General features: G+C 49.0%; 1 protein-coding gene across 3 annotated transcripts in view; it reads right to left on the bottom strand.

The window, feature by feature from the left end:
- Positions 1-1,194: 1,194 nt before the first annotated feature.
- Positions 1,195-15,710, bottom strand: part of wdr93 (WD repeat domain 93) — a 60,247-nt gene continuing 45,731 nt past the window's right edge. For all 3 annotated transcript variants that reach the window (XM_038814636.1, XM_038814635.1, XM_038814634.1), the window contains exons 12-17: positions 11,472-11,603; positions 11,120-11,321; positions 9,144-9,201; positions 6,528-6,684; positions 4,163-4,337; positions 1,195-1,717 (exon numbers count right to left, since the gene is read on the bottom strand). In XM_038814636.1, coding sequence (XP_038670564.1) covers positions 1,594-1,717; positions 4,163-4,337; positions 6,528-6,684; positions 9,144-9,201; positions 11,120-11,321; positions 11,472-11,603 — 848 coding nt within the window. In that variant the 3' untranslated portion in view covers positions 1,195-1,593. The remainder of the gene's footprint in view (positions 1,718-4,162; positions 4,338-6,527; positions 6,685-9,143; positions 9,202-11,119; positions 11,322-11,471; positions 11,604-15,710) is intronic.

The raw sequence follows: 15,710 nt of genomic DNA, 5'->3' as shown, positions 1-15,710 counted from the left end.
ACTGCATTGGCTGATATTAGCTGAATCACCACAGGGATTCAATGCTTTTGGTGCATGGTTTAACTATCTACTGGATAAACTTATTCAGCCGTCATGCTGGTTTTAAGTTGAGAGAAAAAAGGCACAAATACCTTGGCCACATCCAACCGCACTGTTGTAAAAGTCTAAATGGTGAATTATTCAAAAGTAAAGCTCTATTAATGACTTGCAATCACTTCCAGCAAATTCAACTACCAGGCAAATCTTTGGTAAATGTAGCAGCATTCAGACCCTTGCATTGGAAACTGTACTAATAGATCCACTCAAAGTAACATTTAAGAAAATTAGAATCAATTCATGTCACGAGGGAGATTTTATTTAACTGTATTTTTATTCCGTTTCAAAGAACTCCCCTGACAGATTACAAGGTAAAATAATTAATTGCTCGAGCACTGTAATAATGGTGGTTTTTACTCAAGGCAGGAGTCATTGGCAGGGAGAAAAACCCTGTTGCCATCTCAGAACATCACTAGATGAGTTCGTGTTTACAGAAAGGCAGCGAAATTCTCCGTTGGCAGGACCCTCTGGTCTGCCGGCAGCGCACTGGGTCCGGGATTCTCTGAGCCTCCGTGCCGCAATCGCACTCGGCACGGGGGCGGAGAATGGGGCGACAGACCCGCGATCAGGTCCAACGCCTTCATGTGATTCTCTGGGGACCGGAGAATCGCCACCAATCGCAAGTGCGGTCGACGCAGCAATGGTCGGGGGCCATTGAAAGAGGCCCCCGCGGCGATCCTCCGCCGGCAACAGGCCAAGTTCCCGCTGGTGTGGTTCCCTCATGGTTCCACCTGGCGGGCACTCGGAGTAGCAGCTGTGTACATAGTCCGTGGCCGGCCTGGTGGGGGACGGGGGGATCCGTCACCGGGGCTGGGGGGTGGCCTCCAGGATGGCCAGGCTCGCGATCGAGGGCCATCAATCGGTAGGCGCGCGCGATCTGGGTGGAGGGCCTATATTGTTGGGGCCGGCCCGCTGTGTGGGTCCGCCATGTTGCATGGGGCCGCTGCGCGCATGCGTGGACCCTTGGCCGGAAATGCAGGGCCCCGTATCGGCAGCCAGAGCTGCGTGGAGTAATCTGGGGCCCTGCTAGCCCCACCTTCAAAATAGAGAATCACTCTGGACTTTCTCCAGGAAAATCCAGAGTGATTCGCTCCCGTTTCTCGCGGGCCTGGGGACATAGCCCCATTAACAGAGAATTCCGCCCTGGGTTTCCCACTGCGCTGCACCAGAAAATACAGCTGGTGGACCGGAGAGCCCCGCTGATGATCCATGTAAGGCTCAGTGTCAATAGTAATGCCTGAGGCAATTATTCCCACTGTTTTAAAACTGGCGCAATAAGGAATTTCTCTTGCAGTGTAGAGGTGCAGCATTTTGGACATGGTTAAGTACTCCCTTCACATCCTCTGCAGTCTGTGTAATCTCCAGCTTCAGTTGTCCTGAGTTGACTTCTCATCCAAGGAGGAAGAATGTGAAAGCTTCAATTTTGAGGTTGTGCAGTAAACAAAAAAAGAATCAGAAATCCTTCATTGTTATATTCCAATCTCTTTGAGGCCCTTTCTACGATCTTACTGAACACAACTTTTTTTTAGTCTCTTTCCTTTCACTGACTAACGTGGCATGGTCCTGAAGCTGATTCCAACACTTTGTCATTTCTTCATTCCGGCTCATCACAGAATTCAATCTTAAACACAAAGATGAAAAGCAAAGACAAGATTATTAGGTGGGATTCTGCAGTCCCTCAGCCTTGTGTTTCTCGGGGAGTGGGGGAGGGGGGAGGAGGGCGGCGTTTGCTGGTGTTGGGATTCTTTATTGTCACCATTTGTCAATGGGATTTCTCATTTAAGCCATCCCTCGCCGCCGGGAAACCGGCAGGCAGGGTTACGCTGTCAGCAGGAAAAGAGAATCACAATGGTCAGAGAATTCAGATCTCAATCATAAACTCAGTAAGTAAATGAATTGACCAGTGCAGCACAATAAGCACAATCGACAGGGCAGTTCCAGATTCCATCCCTGGTCAGTGCCTAGTTAGCTAATCTCCATTGGGACAGAAAGAGCACACAGACTGATCTCAAGTACCCATATTCTAGGAAAAGGAGAAAAAATATAAGCTAGTGTTTTTTTTTCCGCCCAATTATCATCCAGCCAGCCTTATTTGAAGCTGTAAACAAGCAGGGTCGGATAGAGTGCGGCTGTGAGACCTTTTCCCTTTCATTACTTCCACTCTACATAGTTAAATAACCTGAACAAGTGGGCAAAGAGGAATAAAAAAGAAGCCTATTATCTACATAAGAAATTGCAGAGGTGCAGAGGGATCTGGGTGGTTTAGTGCCTGAATCACAAAAGGCTAATACACAGGTACAGCAAATAATCAGGAAATCTAAAAGATGTTATCATGTATTATGATGGGAATTGATTCAAAAGTAGGGGGTGAATTCTCCGTTCCTGCGGCTAAGTACCGGCTCGAATGGAGAATCCGCAGGAGGTTCACATGAAAAAAATCCAGGGAAACCCCATACCGATTCCGGTACGAGTGAAGGGGTAGCACCGGCACCGACTAAAACGCCAGCCTCCCGTGCCGAAAACGACCGGAGAATGGGCGGGTCCCGGGCCGCCCATGCGCAGGCCTGATGACCTGCAGCAGTCACGCCGTACAACATAGCGCCGGCCATGCGCGGACAAAACCCGCCATCCATGATCCCACAGCCCAACCCTTGGTCACCCCCCACCAGTCCCACCTGCCCTCGCAGAAGCCCCCTGTGGTGAATGAGAGTCACATGGTGTTATAAGCTACCAATATCACTCTGTTCAAATTATATATATGTACCGATATTGTAAGTGCAGTTGCACTACCTGACCACCAGGGGAGTAGCTCTGGGAGTACTCGAGAGTTTGTACTGGGCTCCCCCCTTGGCTCCGCCCAGAACTCCTCCCTCTGGAGCTGCTGTATAAAGATCCGTGCCACAGGGCCAACCAGCCAGTTCACCGAAAGTTCAACGGCTAACAGGCTGGCTCTGTTGTAAGTATATTAAAACCGCTATTCTAAACCTACAAGCACGTGTCCGTAGAATTGATGGTTCCATCACCCCCCCTCCCCGGCCAGCGGCACAGATCTCTGACGAGTATGGCGTATGCTGGACACAGTCTACAGCCGCCACGCCGGGTTCACGATTTGTGTGACCACAAGTGCCTCGCGCAGTCGATAATTCGGCTCATTAGGGGTGGAGTATCGCGGGTGGGCCGGCCGATGAGGCACCAATGGCATTGTGACTGCGAGACACGGTGACACCATTTCGGAGGGGGTGGAGCATGGCTGATTGGCGTCAAACCGGCATCAGCCCCAATTTCGGTGTTGGCACCCATTCTCCGTCCAATCGCCGAACATGATTGTGGCGTCGGGCAACGGAGAATCCCGCCCAGGGTCTTTGAATAATTTTAAAGCTGAGCTAGATTGATTTTTGATTAACAAGGTGGTGAAAGGCTATCGGGGGTAGGCAGGAATGTGGGATTGAGGATACAGTCAGGTCAGACATGATCTGACCGACCGGCAGAACAGGTTTGAAGAGCTGAATGGCCTAATTCGTATTTTAAAAATGGCCACTTGGACAATCATAGGATGCTCAGTGCCTGTGGAGTCATCATAGAATCCCTACAGAGCCGAAGGAGGCCAACCGGCCCATTGAGTCTGCAACAACCCTCTGAAAGAGCACCCTACCTAGCCCCAAACCCCCACCCTATTCCCATCTAACCTTTTGGACATTAATGGGCTATTTAGCATGGCCAATCTACCTAACCTGCACATCTTTGAACTGTGCAAAGAAACTGGAGCACACGGAGAAAACACATGCAGACACCGGGAGAACCTACAAACTACGCACAGTCACCCAAGGCTGGAATTGTATCTGGGCCCCTGGTGCTGAGGCAGCAGTGCTAACTGCTATGTAACCTTGCCATGTACTATCATAACCTTCAAATGAGCAAAAAAAAAAATTTTTTAATATATATATATGTACTGCTGGTATACTTCCTAAATGAGCTTATGAAAAAGGTACTACAAAATGTATTCTTCAAGAGACTGAATTATCAGATTACTTCAGCAGACATCTTTTCCTAAAAATAATGAGCTCACCGTTCCTGCAGAAAATGTTCACATCTCTTTTCCCAAGTATTCGGTGTAGGAGGCTTTCGGAGCTCTTTCCCCTTTCTACAACTGTCCAGTGAAAAAAGGAAAAGCAAGGAGAAGGCAAATAACGAGCTGCTGCTTTCCTTTCTGTCGAGGGAGTCATCATTCAACTTTTCATCTCCTTGTAGCAACAACAAAGACCAGGATTAAAACAGATTGAAGAATTTTAAACACCCAGGGCAGAATATCACATTTTGGCTTGGTGTCAAATGCGTGTCTGTAGTCCCTGCACACTGTTGGGCCTGGTCACCTGATGGTGAATTTTGCCTTGATTGGCTAATTATTGCTCAGAGGGCCTGCTTGCTAACCAATTGAGGTTGTCGGGCTCTCAAAGCTGGAGAAGTAACCTGCCATTGCAGGTAAGGAAGAGACAGGCCACCTTCACTTTGAGGTGCTAAAACGTTTGCCCATCATTGTGAAGGTAAATTCTTCTACTGTGGCTGCAGCTGTGGCCAGGAAGGGTGGGGTGATGGAGGGGCCCAAAAGCACAGGATCCCACTTTAAATCTGTGGACTTGAAGGGCAGCAAGTGAGACTCAGAAGCTTTGTCAGCAAATATTATCAAGGTTTGGGCCTGGATTTTCACCAAGTGGAGACTTACAAAAATGGTGGCCAGGACCTGGAATAGAGGGCAGGATTCTCCGAGCCCCGCACCAGGCCGGAGAATCGCCGCAACCGCGCCACGCTGCCCCGATGCCGGCATGCGATTCTCCGAGGAGCGGAGAATCGGCGCCATTTACGCCGGCGCATTTGGTGTGGCGCCGGTCGCGGTCCGTTGTCCGCGGCCGGGTCGCCATTTATCTGGCCTTGACGTGCCGAGCACTGCGTGGAGACGGCAGAGTCCCACCGGCGCCGTCCACACCTGTTCGCAGCCGGTGGGATCTCTGCACACAGGGTGGGGGCGGCCTGTTGGGGGTGTGGGGGGGCCTCCGATGGGGTCTGGCCAGCCTCTCCAGCCCCGGCTCCTGAACCCCCGCACCATGTTGCGTCAGAGCCGGCACGTTGAGGAAGTCCCCCGCACATGCGTGGGTTGGCATGGTCAGGGTGCCAGTGTCAGGTCGGCATTGCCAGGGAACAGGCCCAGGGAGTCTTACCAAGTAGAGGGGGTGAGGGGGATCCCACGGGTCTCACCAAGGTTGGGGGGGGGGGGGGGGCGGTGGGAAGATCAGGCCAGCCAGACAAAATGGAGCCTTTCCTTCTTGCAAGCTTGCTCGACAGCAGGAAATCCCTCTTGAGTGCAGCCTCGCCAAAGAGAAACTCCCTGAGGCCAAAAAAAGGCAAAGTGCTATTGAATAGCGAGATGTTTCTCAGCGCTGGAGAAGGAGTAAACATTTGTGCAAGACAGATCTGAGATCTAAGTTTATGACCTGCAGTAATTTAAATTCCCAGCCCTTTAAAATAAAAAAAAAATTTCCAGCGTCACTCAGAGTAACCAAAAACACACCTGCTGCTGGAAAGCATTGTTTGACAGGCCATCGGATATAACTTTAAAAAAAACATTAACTTTGTTTTTGTAATTTCAATAGACTCGACTGTTTTGGTTTGCCAAGGTTTGGATAGATGCTTGGCAGAGTTTCAAATGGTCCAGAACCAATTATCTCAGGGAAGGGCTGAACAGGCATTTTGATTTATGGCCTTGGGGATGGTTTAGCACAGTGGGCTAAACAGCTGGCTTGTAAAGCAGAACAAGGCCAGCAACGCAGCTTCAATTCCTGTACCGGCCTCCCCGAACAGGCGCCGGAATGTGGCGACTAGGGGCTTTTCACAGTACTTCATTGAAGCTTACTTGTGACAATAAGTGATTATTATTATTAATATTATTAATACAACTGTGCCTAAGTCCCAGAGAACTGAGATTGGCCTTCTAACCAACCCACCTCGGCACTTGTACTCCTCTTAACTGTTTCCAGAGACAGTGGGCCTTATTCCATCCTCCCTCCGCCTCACCAGAATGAAATGACGACAGGTGGGGGCCCTTTTAAAGGAGATGGATCTGCTGGGTTTGGAAATTTCCTGACTCAACCTCCACAAAAATCTGCCTCTTGGCGTTTCATTCTTCGCTACTGTCCAACTTGTGTACTTCCGTTACAATGTAAATTAAAGATTCCCAGTTTTGTCAATTTTTCTTACACAAGTCAGTCCTCTGCCTCAATGTAACTTTTCATCACTTTATCATTTGGGCAATATATATTAAACTTGCACTGCCCAAATTAGAAGGTTAGCGGTGCAATACAAAGCATTCAATTCCAAAAAGCTCAATATTTACATGAGATTAACCTAAAAAATATTTTGAATTGTGAATCTTTTTCTACCTTTGATAAAAAGAAAACTGCCACCTTTGTCAAAACCAAATACCGGCTCCCAAGGTGATGCTATTACATGTGAGGGAGGCAGAATACATTGGCATAAAACATCCCCTTGGGTCAGGTGCAGTAAAGCGATTGTGCCATTTGTAAAGATGAGTAGAAACTAGAAAAAAAGAAAACAGAAGGTGTTCTTGTTGTTTACTCAGTTCAAAATACAATATTTATGTTGTGTTTTACTCGAGGTTATATGTGAATGGCAGCTCCTCGCTCATATAAACACACAAAATTGGAGCAGAAATAGGCCATTTGGCCCCTCAAGCCTGCTTCGCCATTGGATAAAATCATGGCTGATCTGTTTGCGTTTCAATTTCTACATTTCCATCTGCCCCTTTGATTCTCTTGCCGAACTAGAATCCATCTACTTCTGCCTTAAAATATATTCAGTGACCCCCTCCTCCACCACCTTTGGAGGCAAAGACTTCTAAAGTTACACAACCTTCAGAGAAATAAATTCTCTTCATCCAAATGAGGAAATATCATTTCCACCTCTACCTTGTTAACACCGTTCAGTAATACCATTCAGGGTCTTATCTAGAGTCATATTATGTACTCAGCAAGTCACCCCTCACTCTTCTAACCTCTAATTTGATTTGATTTTTGATTTAATTTATTGCCAAATGTACCGAAGTACAGTAAAAAGGTATTTTTCTTAATGGAAACACGCACAGTCTGTCTAATCTTTCCTCATAAGGGCAGCAATTATAAATATTGGCAAGAATTTATAATGGAAACAATTGATATAGGGCAGCACAGTAGCACAGTGGTTAGCGCAGTTGCTTCACAGCTCCAGGTTCGATTCCCGGCTTAGGTAACTGTCTGTGCGGAGTCTGCATGTTCTCCCCGTGTCTGCGTGGGTTTCCTCCTGGTGCTGCGGTTTTCTCCCACAGTCCAAAGATGTGCAGGTTAGGTAGATTGGCCACGCTAAATTGCCCTTGGTGTCCAAAAATAAAGGTTGGGTTGCGGGGATAGGATGGAGGTTTGGGGTCTTCTTTCCAAGGGTCGGTGCAGACTCGATGGGCCGAATGGCCTTCTTTTGCACTATAAACTCTATGTCTATGTCTAACCGATCCATTCCAGATATCAATCTGGTAAAATCAATCCTCTCAACCACCTCCAACACGTGACATCTTTTCTTAAATAAGAAGACTAAAACTAGAACTTGATTGTGCCTCCTTCCACAAACATTCAAACCCTCCAACACCGACGAACAGTGTCAGCTGTGTGTACCATCTGCAAGATGCACTGCAGAACGCACGAAGATTCCCTGAACAGCACCTTCCAAACCCATGGCCACTACCATCTAGAAGGACAAGAGCATCAGATAACTAGGAACCCCACCACTTAGAGGTTCACATCCAAGTCACTCACCACCCTGGCTCAGAAATATATCGCCGTTCCTTCACTGTTGCTGGAACAAAGTCCTGGAACGTTCTCCCTAACAGCACAGTGGTTGTACCTACATCTGAAAGACTGCAGCGGTCCAAGAAGGCAACTCACCCCACTTTCTGAAGGGCAACTAGGGATGGGCAATAAATGCTGGCCTAACCAGCGACGCTCACATCCCGTAAATGAATAAAAAAACAATATTCAAGATGCGATCTCACTAATACCTGTACAACTAAAGCACAATATCCTTACTCTTCTTTTCAATGTCTCTCGTAGTAAAGGATAGCATTCCATTAGCTTTGTTAATTACTTGCTGTACCTGACTCCTGCACTAGAACATTGAGATCCCTCTGCAATTCTGCAGCTGTTCTCTGTTTAAGTAACACTCTGCTTTTTTATTCTTCCTGTCAAAGTGAACAACTTCACATTTTCCCACATTATGCTCCGTTTGTCAATTTCTTTTGCCCACTCAACCTATCGATATCCATCTGCAACCTCCTTATGTCCTCTTCACAGCATATTTTTCTACCTACCTTGTATCATCTGCAAAGTTAGCAAATATGCCTCCATTCCCCTCACCTAAGTAATTGATATAAATTGTAAAACGTTGAGGCCCCAGCATGGGGCCCTATGGGGCTTCACTCGTCACATCCGTCCAGCATTGTGGGAAGAGGGAGGGGCCTGCCGCCGGACCTCATCATCAGGCTGCCCACTCAAAATGGCGGGCTGATACCGGGATTCCGTCAGAATCCGGTGAGAGCTCCCCCATGCATATATTTGCATGGTTAAGGAGAGAGACTCCACCTGGGCCCCACTCCTAGTGCCAGCGGAGACCAGTCCTGATTCTCCGCTGGCCTGAGCCCTTGGACAAAACTTTCCAATTCTGTGCTCACCAATGTGTGATAATCTATCCACTACAATTAGTGGACAGAAAAGTGAGTATGGGAAGCCTAGAATTCAAACCCAAAGTCTAGTTGTCTGTAATTAGAGTTACTGGTTTATGCTGATTTAGTCAAATTGTGCTTTTGTTGTGTGTTTTTATTATGAGACTCCAGGACTTTTATTAGCATCTTTTGAGAGCCATTTTCCATAATCCTATCCATTTTTTCATGCAAACCGATGGCGGAACCAATACAGACTGTTAAACTGTTGAGACGTCAAAAAAAATCCACCTGCCTTTGATAGTTGTGGTACAAGCGCTATTGCACTAACAGTAACTCCTGGTTCTTCATTTCTGTAGGGAGGAAAATGTGTCCAGTTAGGCTTTACTTCCAAGATCTCAGAGGTAAAACATTTCATTCAACAACTCATGTTCTCACCACAGCATCGACTTGCCGGCCAAGCTGCTTTTGGGCAGAGATAACAAAGGGGTCAATTTCCTCCTCACGTGTTAGCCCACGGCCTATGAGCTGTTCTGTGTGACTCTGAATCATGTTTTATTTTAATATTTGGTGCAAATGGGAGATGGCTATAACGATGGAACAGAAGCATGCTGTGCAGCGGAACAGTGGAAAGCAGGATGGGGAATTTTGACAAGGTCAGTTTTTGAACTCGGGTAATCTATTCTGGAAAAATCCTAAGGCAACTCCTGTAGTTTCCATTCTGTGGAAGCACGTCAAACAGATAGATGCCAGTGAATGGGGAGTTTTCCTTCTCTCCATAGTAACTGGATTGGCTCACCATTTGATCTTTTGGCAAAAAGTAAACATAAATGTAACAAAGAGAAAGTTGTCTCCCATGTATGCTGGGGATAAACTTTGTGAAATATTTAAGCATGCTCTTTGTTCAGCAGAGATATAATTAAGTCTCGAATAAAAACAGAAAATGCTGGAAATGTGCAAGGTGTCAGCAGTTCAGGCAGTATCTGTAGAGAAAGGAATAGAGTTAACGGGTCGCCCTCCTGTAAATAAATAATTAAGGGTTATTTGAGCTTAACAAGCCAAACAATAATACGCTGCCCACGCCATAATAGTTAGCATGGGCAGGAAGGCAGGAACGGACGGGCTCTTTTCAAAAACGTTTTTAAAAGAGCGGGAAGGAATGGGTTACTATCTTTGGGAGGGCGTGCTCACTGTACATCAGGGGCAGCCCCCCACAAAGATAGTACCCAACCCCACTACCCACGTCCTTCCTACCTGCCTGCTGTCCAAAACCAAAACCCAACCCCACCCTAAGATGGACAAACCCTCCCTGCCTAATGTACCGGATTGAGCTCACTTACCATCTTCTCAAGGGCAATTCTGGGTTGGGCAACAAATGCTGGCCTGTCAGTGACATCCACATCCCATGAATGAATTTTTAAAAGTTCCAGGACCCACTGGCCCTTCATCTTGGGCCTGCTTGCAGTGCCAGTAGCTCTCAAGGTGAGGACTTCCCCATTGATGGGAAGTCCTACTGTGAGGGAATTTAGCCAACCCACATCAGGGCAGATGTGTGCGGACCGTGTTTGCTTCCAGCCAACCTTCCTTCTGCGGGGGTAGATGGCAGCCCATATTTCACCTTGATGATCCTTCATTAGATCTTGGTACTGAAAGATCGTCGACCTGAAACATTACGCAGGATTTTTTCTGTGGGGTTCAGGACCCCGCTGTCATGCTCAAATGGGGGTCAGATGACAGCACAGTCTGTGCAACAGTCACGCAATGTGATTTAACCCAGAATGGCCTATTAATGGCAAGAGGGGCAGGGCAGGCTCACTATCGCAGTAAAGAGCTGGAGGACAAAGCAGCAGCAGGGAGCATAGGATTAAATGAGGGAGATTTATCATAGAATTTACAGTGCAGAAGGAGGCCATTCGGCCATCGAGTCTGCACCGGCTCTTGGAAAGAGCACCCTACCCAAGGTCACCACCTCCACCCTATCCCCCTAACCCACCCAGCACTAAGGGCAATTTTGGACACTATTGACAATTTATCATGCCTATGATTTGGGGCTTGTGAAGGCTAAAAATCAAGTTCATTAACCGCTTTCTCACTCCACTGAAGTTGTTCGGCCTGCTGAATATTTCCAGCATCTGCAGTATTTTTCTTTTTATTAAAGCCTCTTTCTGATCATAGACATTGAATAGATGAATGGAAAATGAAATTATCTTAATCGTATCTAAACAGGATTTTCTACACATGTTTCTATGCAAGTTTCACACTCCAACTCACCTCTTTCTCAATGTGGAAATGCTGCCTTCGGTGTGTTTAGTGGCTTTCACAAGGTATACTGCACCATGTTTGCAGGTTACTAACACTTGAACTTCCCTATATTCATTAGGCGATCCAAAAGGAACACAAAAATTGGACTCCAGAAAATGCAGGTTCCGGATGGTACTGTCTCTTGAAACTGACAAGACTGATATTGGGATGCCTGAAAGAACATGGTTTTGTATCTAATGAGTTAATGAATTTACAGCCAATAATTAGATTCACTTCGAAACTAAAATTAGTAACAAGCGGGTAACAACTGAAAATTCATACACATTAACCACTCAAATGGCCAAATAAAACAAACACTTACCCAAGTATAAATCCCAGATTGTGATTGTCCCATCTGCAAGTGCAATCACCAAGAGAGATGCACATACTTCTGAAGCAGAACAAGTGATTGGAGAAGCGTTGGGCCAGACAATATCAGCCTTTGGATCCAGTTCTGCAGATCAAAAGAACAGTAGAAACATTCTTTTAATCCCACATTTAAACCAAGACCTTGAAAAACCTCAGAAGTCACACATACAGCAGAGACATATATTTCATTTGAGATGCCAGAGGAAAAGCTAAAGCTCATGTTAAAGGAAACTTGCAAGTTTGAAAGCGGCAGGACAGAAAATGAATAAAATCTAGTTAAAGGAAGCCGAGGGTAGGGTTTTAATGGCTTGTATTTTCTAATGGGAAAAAATCAAGGGTCGCAAATTGTCTTTAAATGAATGAAGCTGATTGGAAGATGACAATGAGAGTCTTGATTATAACAGCCTATGGAAGAGACTATATAAACACACCCTCTTCCTTTATTCTGGACATTCAGAATTTCTGACGGACAGGGGTGATTCTCTGGCTCAGTTGTACTTGGCGCAAATACCGTCATGTCTGGAGAATAGCAGGAGAGGCTTGAAACGGGAACTGTGCCAAACAGTGTGCGATGCTCCCCGCCCAATCCAGCTGATGTAATCTGACTCGCGCCATTGCTGGGCATGGACCAGATAAGCATGTTGAAATGCTAATTTAAATGTGCTGGGAGTGTTTCAAGCCGGATTCTCCCGGTTGCCTATATTCTCCTACCCGCTGGCACAATGTGAAGCTGGCGGGAATCACTACTGGTCTCCACCACCGAGCCAGGGGCGGGATTCTCCCGTACCTGGCGGGGCATGGGGTCCCGGTGGGACGGAGTGGTGTGAACCTGTGGTGAATGTATTGCATTAACCATTCACCATTTATGTAACTGTATCGCGCTTTTGCCCATGAGGGCTCCACCTATGGACCATTGTAAGGCATTACCTGTGATGTATCATGTTGGTGCCTTTGTGGGCTCCGCCCATGGCTCCTCCCCTTGAGGGGAGGTATAAAGAGCAGTAGCCCTGTAGGCAGCTCTCAGTAGCAGAGCAGTCGCAGGCAGGCGCTGTTCTAGTCGATTAAAGCCACAGTTTACTTCTGCTCCTTGTTTGTGTCAATTTAATCGACTACAACACCACAATGGAATCGGCCCTCAAACCTGAACGACTGGAACTCGACCTGCAAGCTGCGGAGGCGAAAGTGATTTTTTTCGCACTGGCTCCGCTGTTTCGAGGCCTACCTCGCAGCCTCCTCCCCGCCTTCCGTCTCCGACGATCAGAAGCTGAGCCTCCTCCACGCCCGGGTGAGCTATCGAATCTCTGTTAAACCCGAGTGAGCTTCCACCTACGCAGACGCGCTCGCGATGTTGAAGCGCTTATATGTAAGGCCAGTGAACGATCTCCTCACTACGCGCCGACAACGCCCTGGGGAATCACTGAAGGAGTACCTACGCGACCTCAAAATCCTTGCGCAAAGTTGCAACTACCAGGCCGTTACGGCCACTCAACATATGGACCTCGCAGTCCGGGACGCCTACGTGGCTGGGGTCAGGTCCAACTATGCGAGACAGCGCCTACTCAAGAAGGGGGCCCTAGACCTGGAAGAGACGGTAAAGCTAGCCTCCTCCCTAGAAGTAGCGTTCCAAAGCCTCAACGTGTTCCCGTCGGATCACGCGACTCCCTCGTGGACCCCCGACCAAAGAATACCCCAGGCCTGTACCGCACGGCTGCCCGCCCAACACGGAGGGCTACCCTGCTATTTCTGCGGCCAGCATCAGCACCCCAGGCTGTGCTGCCCAGCCCGGAACGCAAACTGCAGCGACTGCGGGGAAAAAAGGACATTTTGCTAAGGTTTGCCTGGCCAGGTCGAAACTCCAAAATCGCAGGCCCAACCCTCAGACTCACAGGCCCGCAGTGTAGCAGCTTGCCTACCGGTTCCGCCCCCGGATGTATCATCGGCCTCGTGCAATCCGTGGAGGCAGCCATCTTCAAGCCCGCACAACGTGTGCGACTTACGGGGGCCGCCATCATGGCCTTCCTCGCCCACGCGGCCTGTCACGTGCGACACGTGGGGGGCCGCCATCTGCAACGCCATCTGCAACGCCGCCCGACACATGCGACCAATGGGGGCAGCCATCTTGGGACCACCCCAGCACCTCCGACCACACCGGCTACCCGCAACTCAGCACGGTCACCATGGACCAGTCGCGACCCAAACACCTCCGGAGCTCCATGATGACCGTCCGGGTAAATGGACACGAAACACCCTGCCTGTTCAACTCCAGGAGCATGGAGAGCTTTATTCACCCAGACATGGTAAGATGCTGCTCACTCCCAATCTTCCCGGCACACCAAACCATCTCCCTCGCTTCTGGGTCGCACTCGGTGCAGTTTCAGGGGTGCAATACCGCAACCCTAGCAATACAGGGTGCCGAGTACGCTGATTTTAAGTTATATGTACTCCCTGACCTCTGTGCTCCTCTCCTATTGGGACTGGATTTCCAGTGTAACCTCAAGAGCCTAACTCTGAAATTCGGCGGGCCCCTACCCCCACTCACCGTATGTAGTCTCGCAACACTAAAAGTCGACCCTCCCCCACTCTTCACAAATCTCACCGCTGACTGTAAGCCAGCCGCCACCATTCAGGACAGGACTTTTATCAGGTCCGAGGTCCAACGACTTGCAGGAGGGGATCATAGAGACCAGCAATAGCCCCTGGAGAGCTCAGGTGCTGGTTGTCAGGACCGGGGAAAAGAACCGGATGGTTGTAGATTACAGCCAAAACATAAACCGGTACACGCACCTTGATGTGTATCCCCCTCCTCCGGATCGCAGACATGGTTAACCAGATTGCGCACTACAAGGTTTTCTCCACGGTGGATCTGAAGTCTGCGTACCACCAGCTCCCAAACCGCCCGGGGGACCGCCACTACACGGCCTTTGAGGCAGACGGCCGCCTCTTCCACTTCCTCTGGGTCCCCTTCGGCGTCACACACAGGGTCTCGGTCTTTCAAAGATCCATGGACCAAGTGGTGGACCAGTACGGGCTGCGGGCCACGTTTCCGTACTTGGACAACGTCACCATCTGCGGCCATGATCAGCAGGACCACGATGCCAACCTCCAGAAATTTCTCCAGACCGCCCAAACCCTTAACCTAAAGGAGAAATGCGTTTTCCACACAACCAGGCTAGCCATCCTCGGCTACGTCATGGGAAACGGGGTTCTAGGACCCGACCCTGACCGTATGCACCTCCTCCTGCAACTCCCCCTTCCCCACTCCCACAAGGCCCTGAAAAGGTGCCTCGGTTTCTTTTCCTATTACGCCCAGTGGGTCCCCAACTATGCGGACAAAGCCCGCCCACTAATCAAGGCCACCACCTTCCCACTGGCTGCCGAGGCCCGCCAGGCCTTTAGCTGCATCAAGGCGGACATCGCCAAAGCCGCAATGCGCGTGGTGGACGAGTCTGTCCCCTTCCAGGTGGAGAGCGACACGTCAGAGGTCGCTCTCACCGCTACCTTCAATCAGGCAGGTAGGCCAGTAGCAATTTTTTCATGCAACCTCACCGCCTCTGAAATTCGACACTCCTCGGTCGAAAAAGAAGCCCAAGCCATCGTGGAAGCTGTGCGGCACTGGAGGCACTACCTCGCTGGTAGGAGGTTTACCCTCGTCACCGACCAACGATCGGTAGCCTTCATGTTCGATAATACGCAGCGGGGCAAAATCAAGAACGATAAGATCTTAAGGTGGGGGATCGAACTCTCCACCTATAATTACGATATAGTATATCGCCCTGGGAAGCTCAATGAGCCCCCAGATGCCCTGGCCCGCGGCACATGCACCAGAGCGCAAGAGGACGGACTCCGGGCTAGCCATGCTGACCTCTGCCACCCAGGGGTCACCCGGCTTCTCCACTACATCAAGGTCCGCAACCTGCCCTACTCCACTGAGGAGGTCAGAGCCATGACCAGTGACTGCCCGATCTGCACGGAGTGCAAGCCGCACTTTTATCGTCCGGATAAGGCATACCTGATAAAGGCATCCCGGCCCTTTGAAAGCCTCAGTATCGATTTCAAAAGGCTCCTCCCCTCCACCAACTGCAACACATATTTTGTCAACGTCATTGACAAATTCTCCTGCTTCCCCTTTGCAATCGCCTGTCCCGACATGACCGCCGCCACCGTCATTAAAGCCCTACATAGTGTCTTCACC

Source organism: Scyliorhinus canicula, chromosome 12, assembly GCF_902713615.1.
Source record: "Scyliorhinus canicula chromosome 12, sScyCan1.1, whole genome shotgun sequence".
In the NCBI taxonomy this organism is placed as follows: Eukaryota; Metazoa; Chordata; class Chondrichthyes; order Carcharhiniformes; family Scyliorhinidae; genus Scyliorhinus; species Scyliorhinus canicula.
The sequence above is the reverse complement of the archived record's forward strand: the minus strand, read 5'-3'. Positions and strand labels throughout refer to the sequence as shown.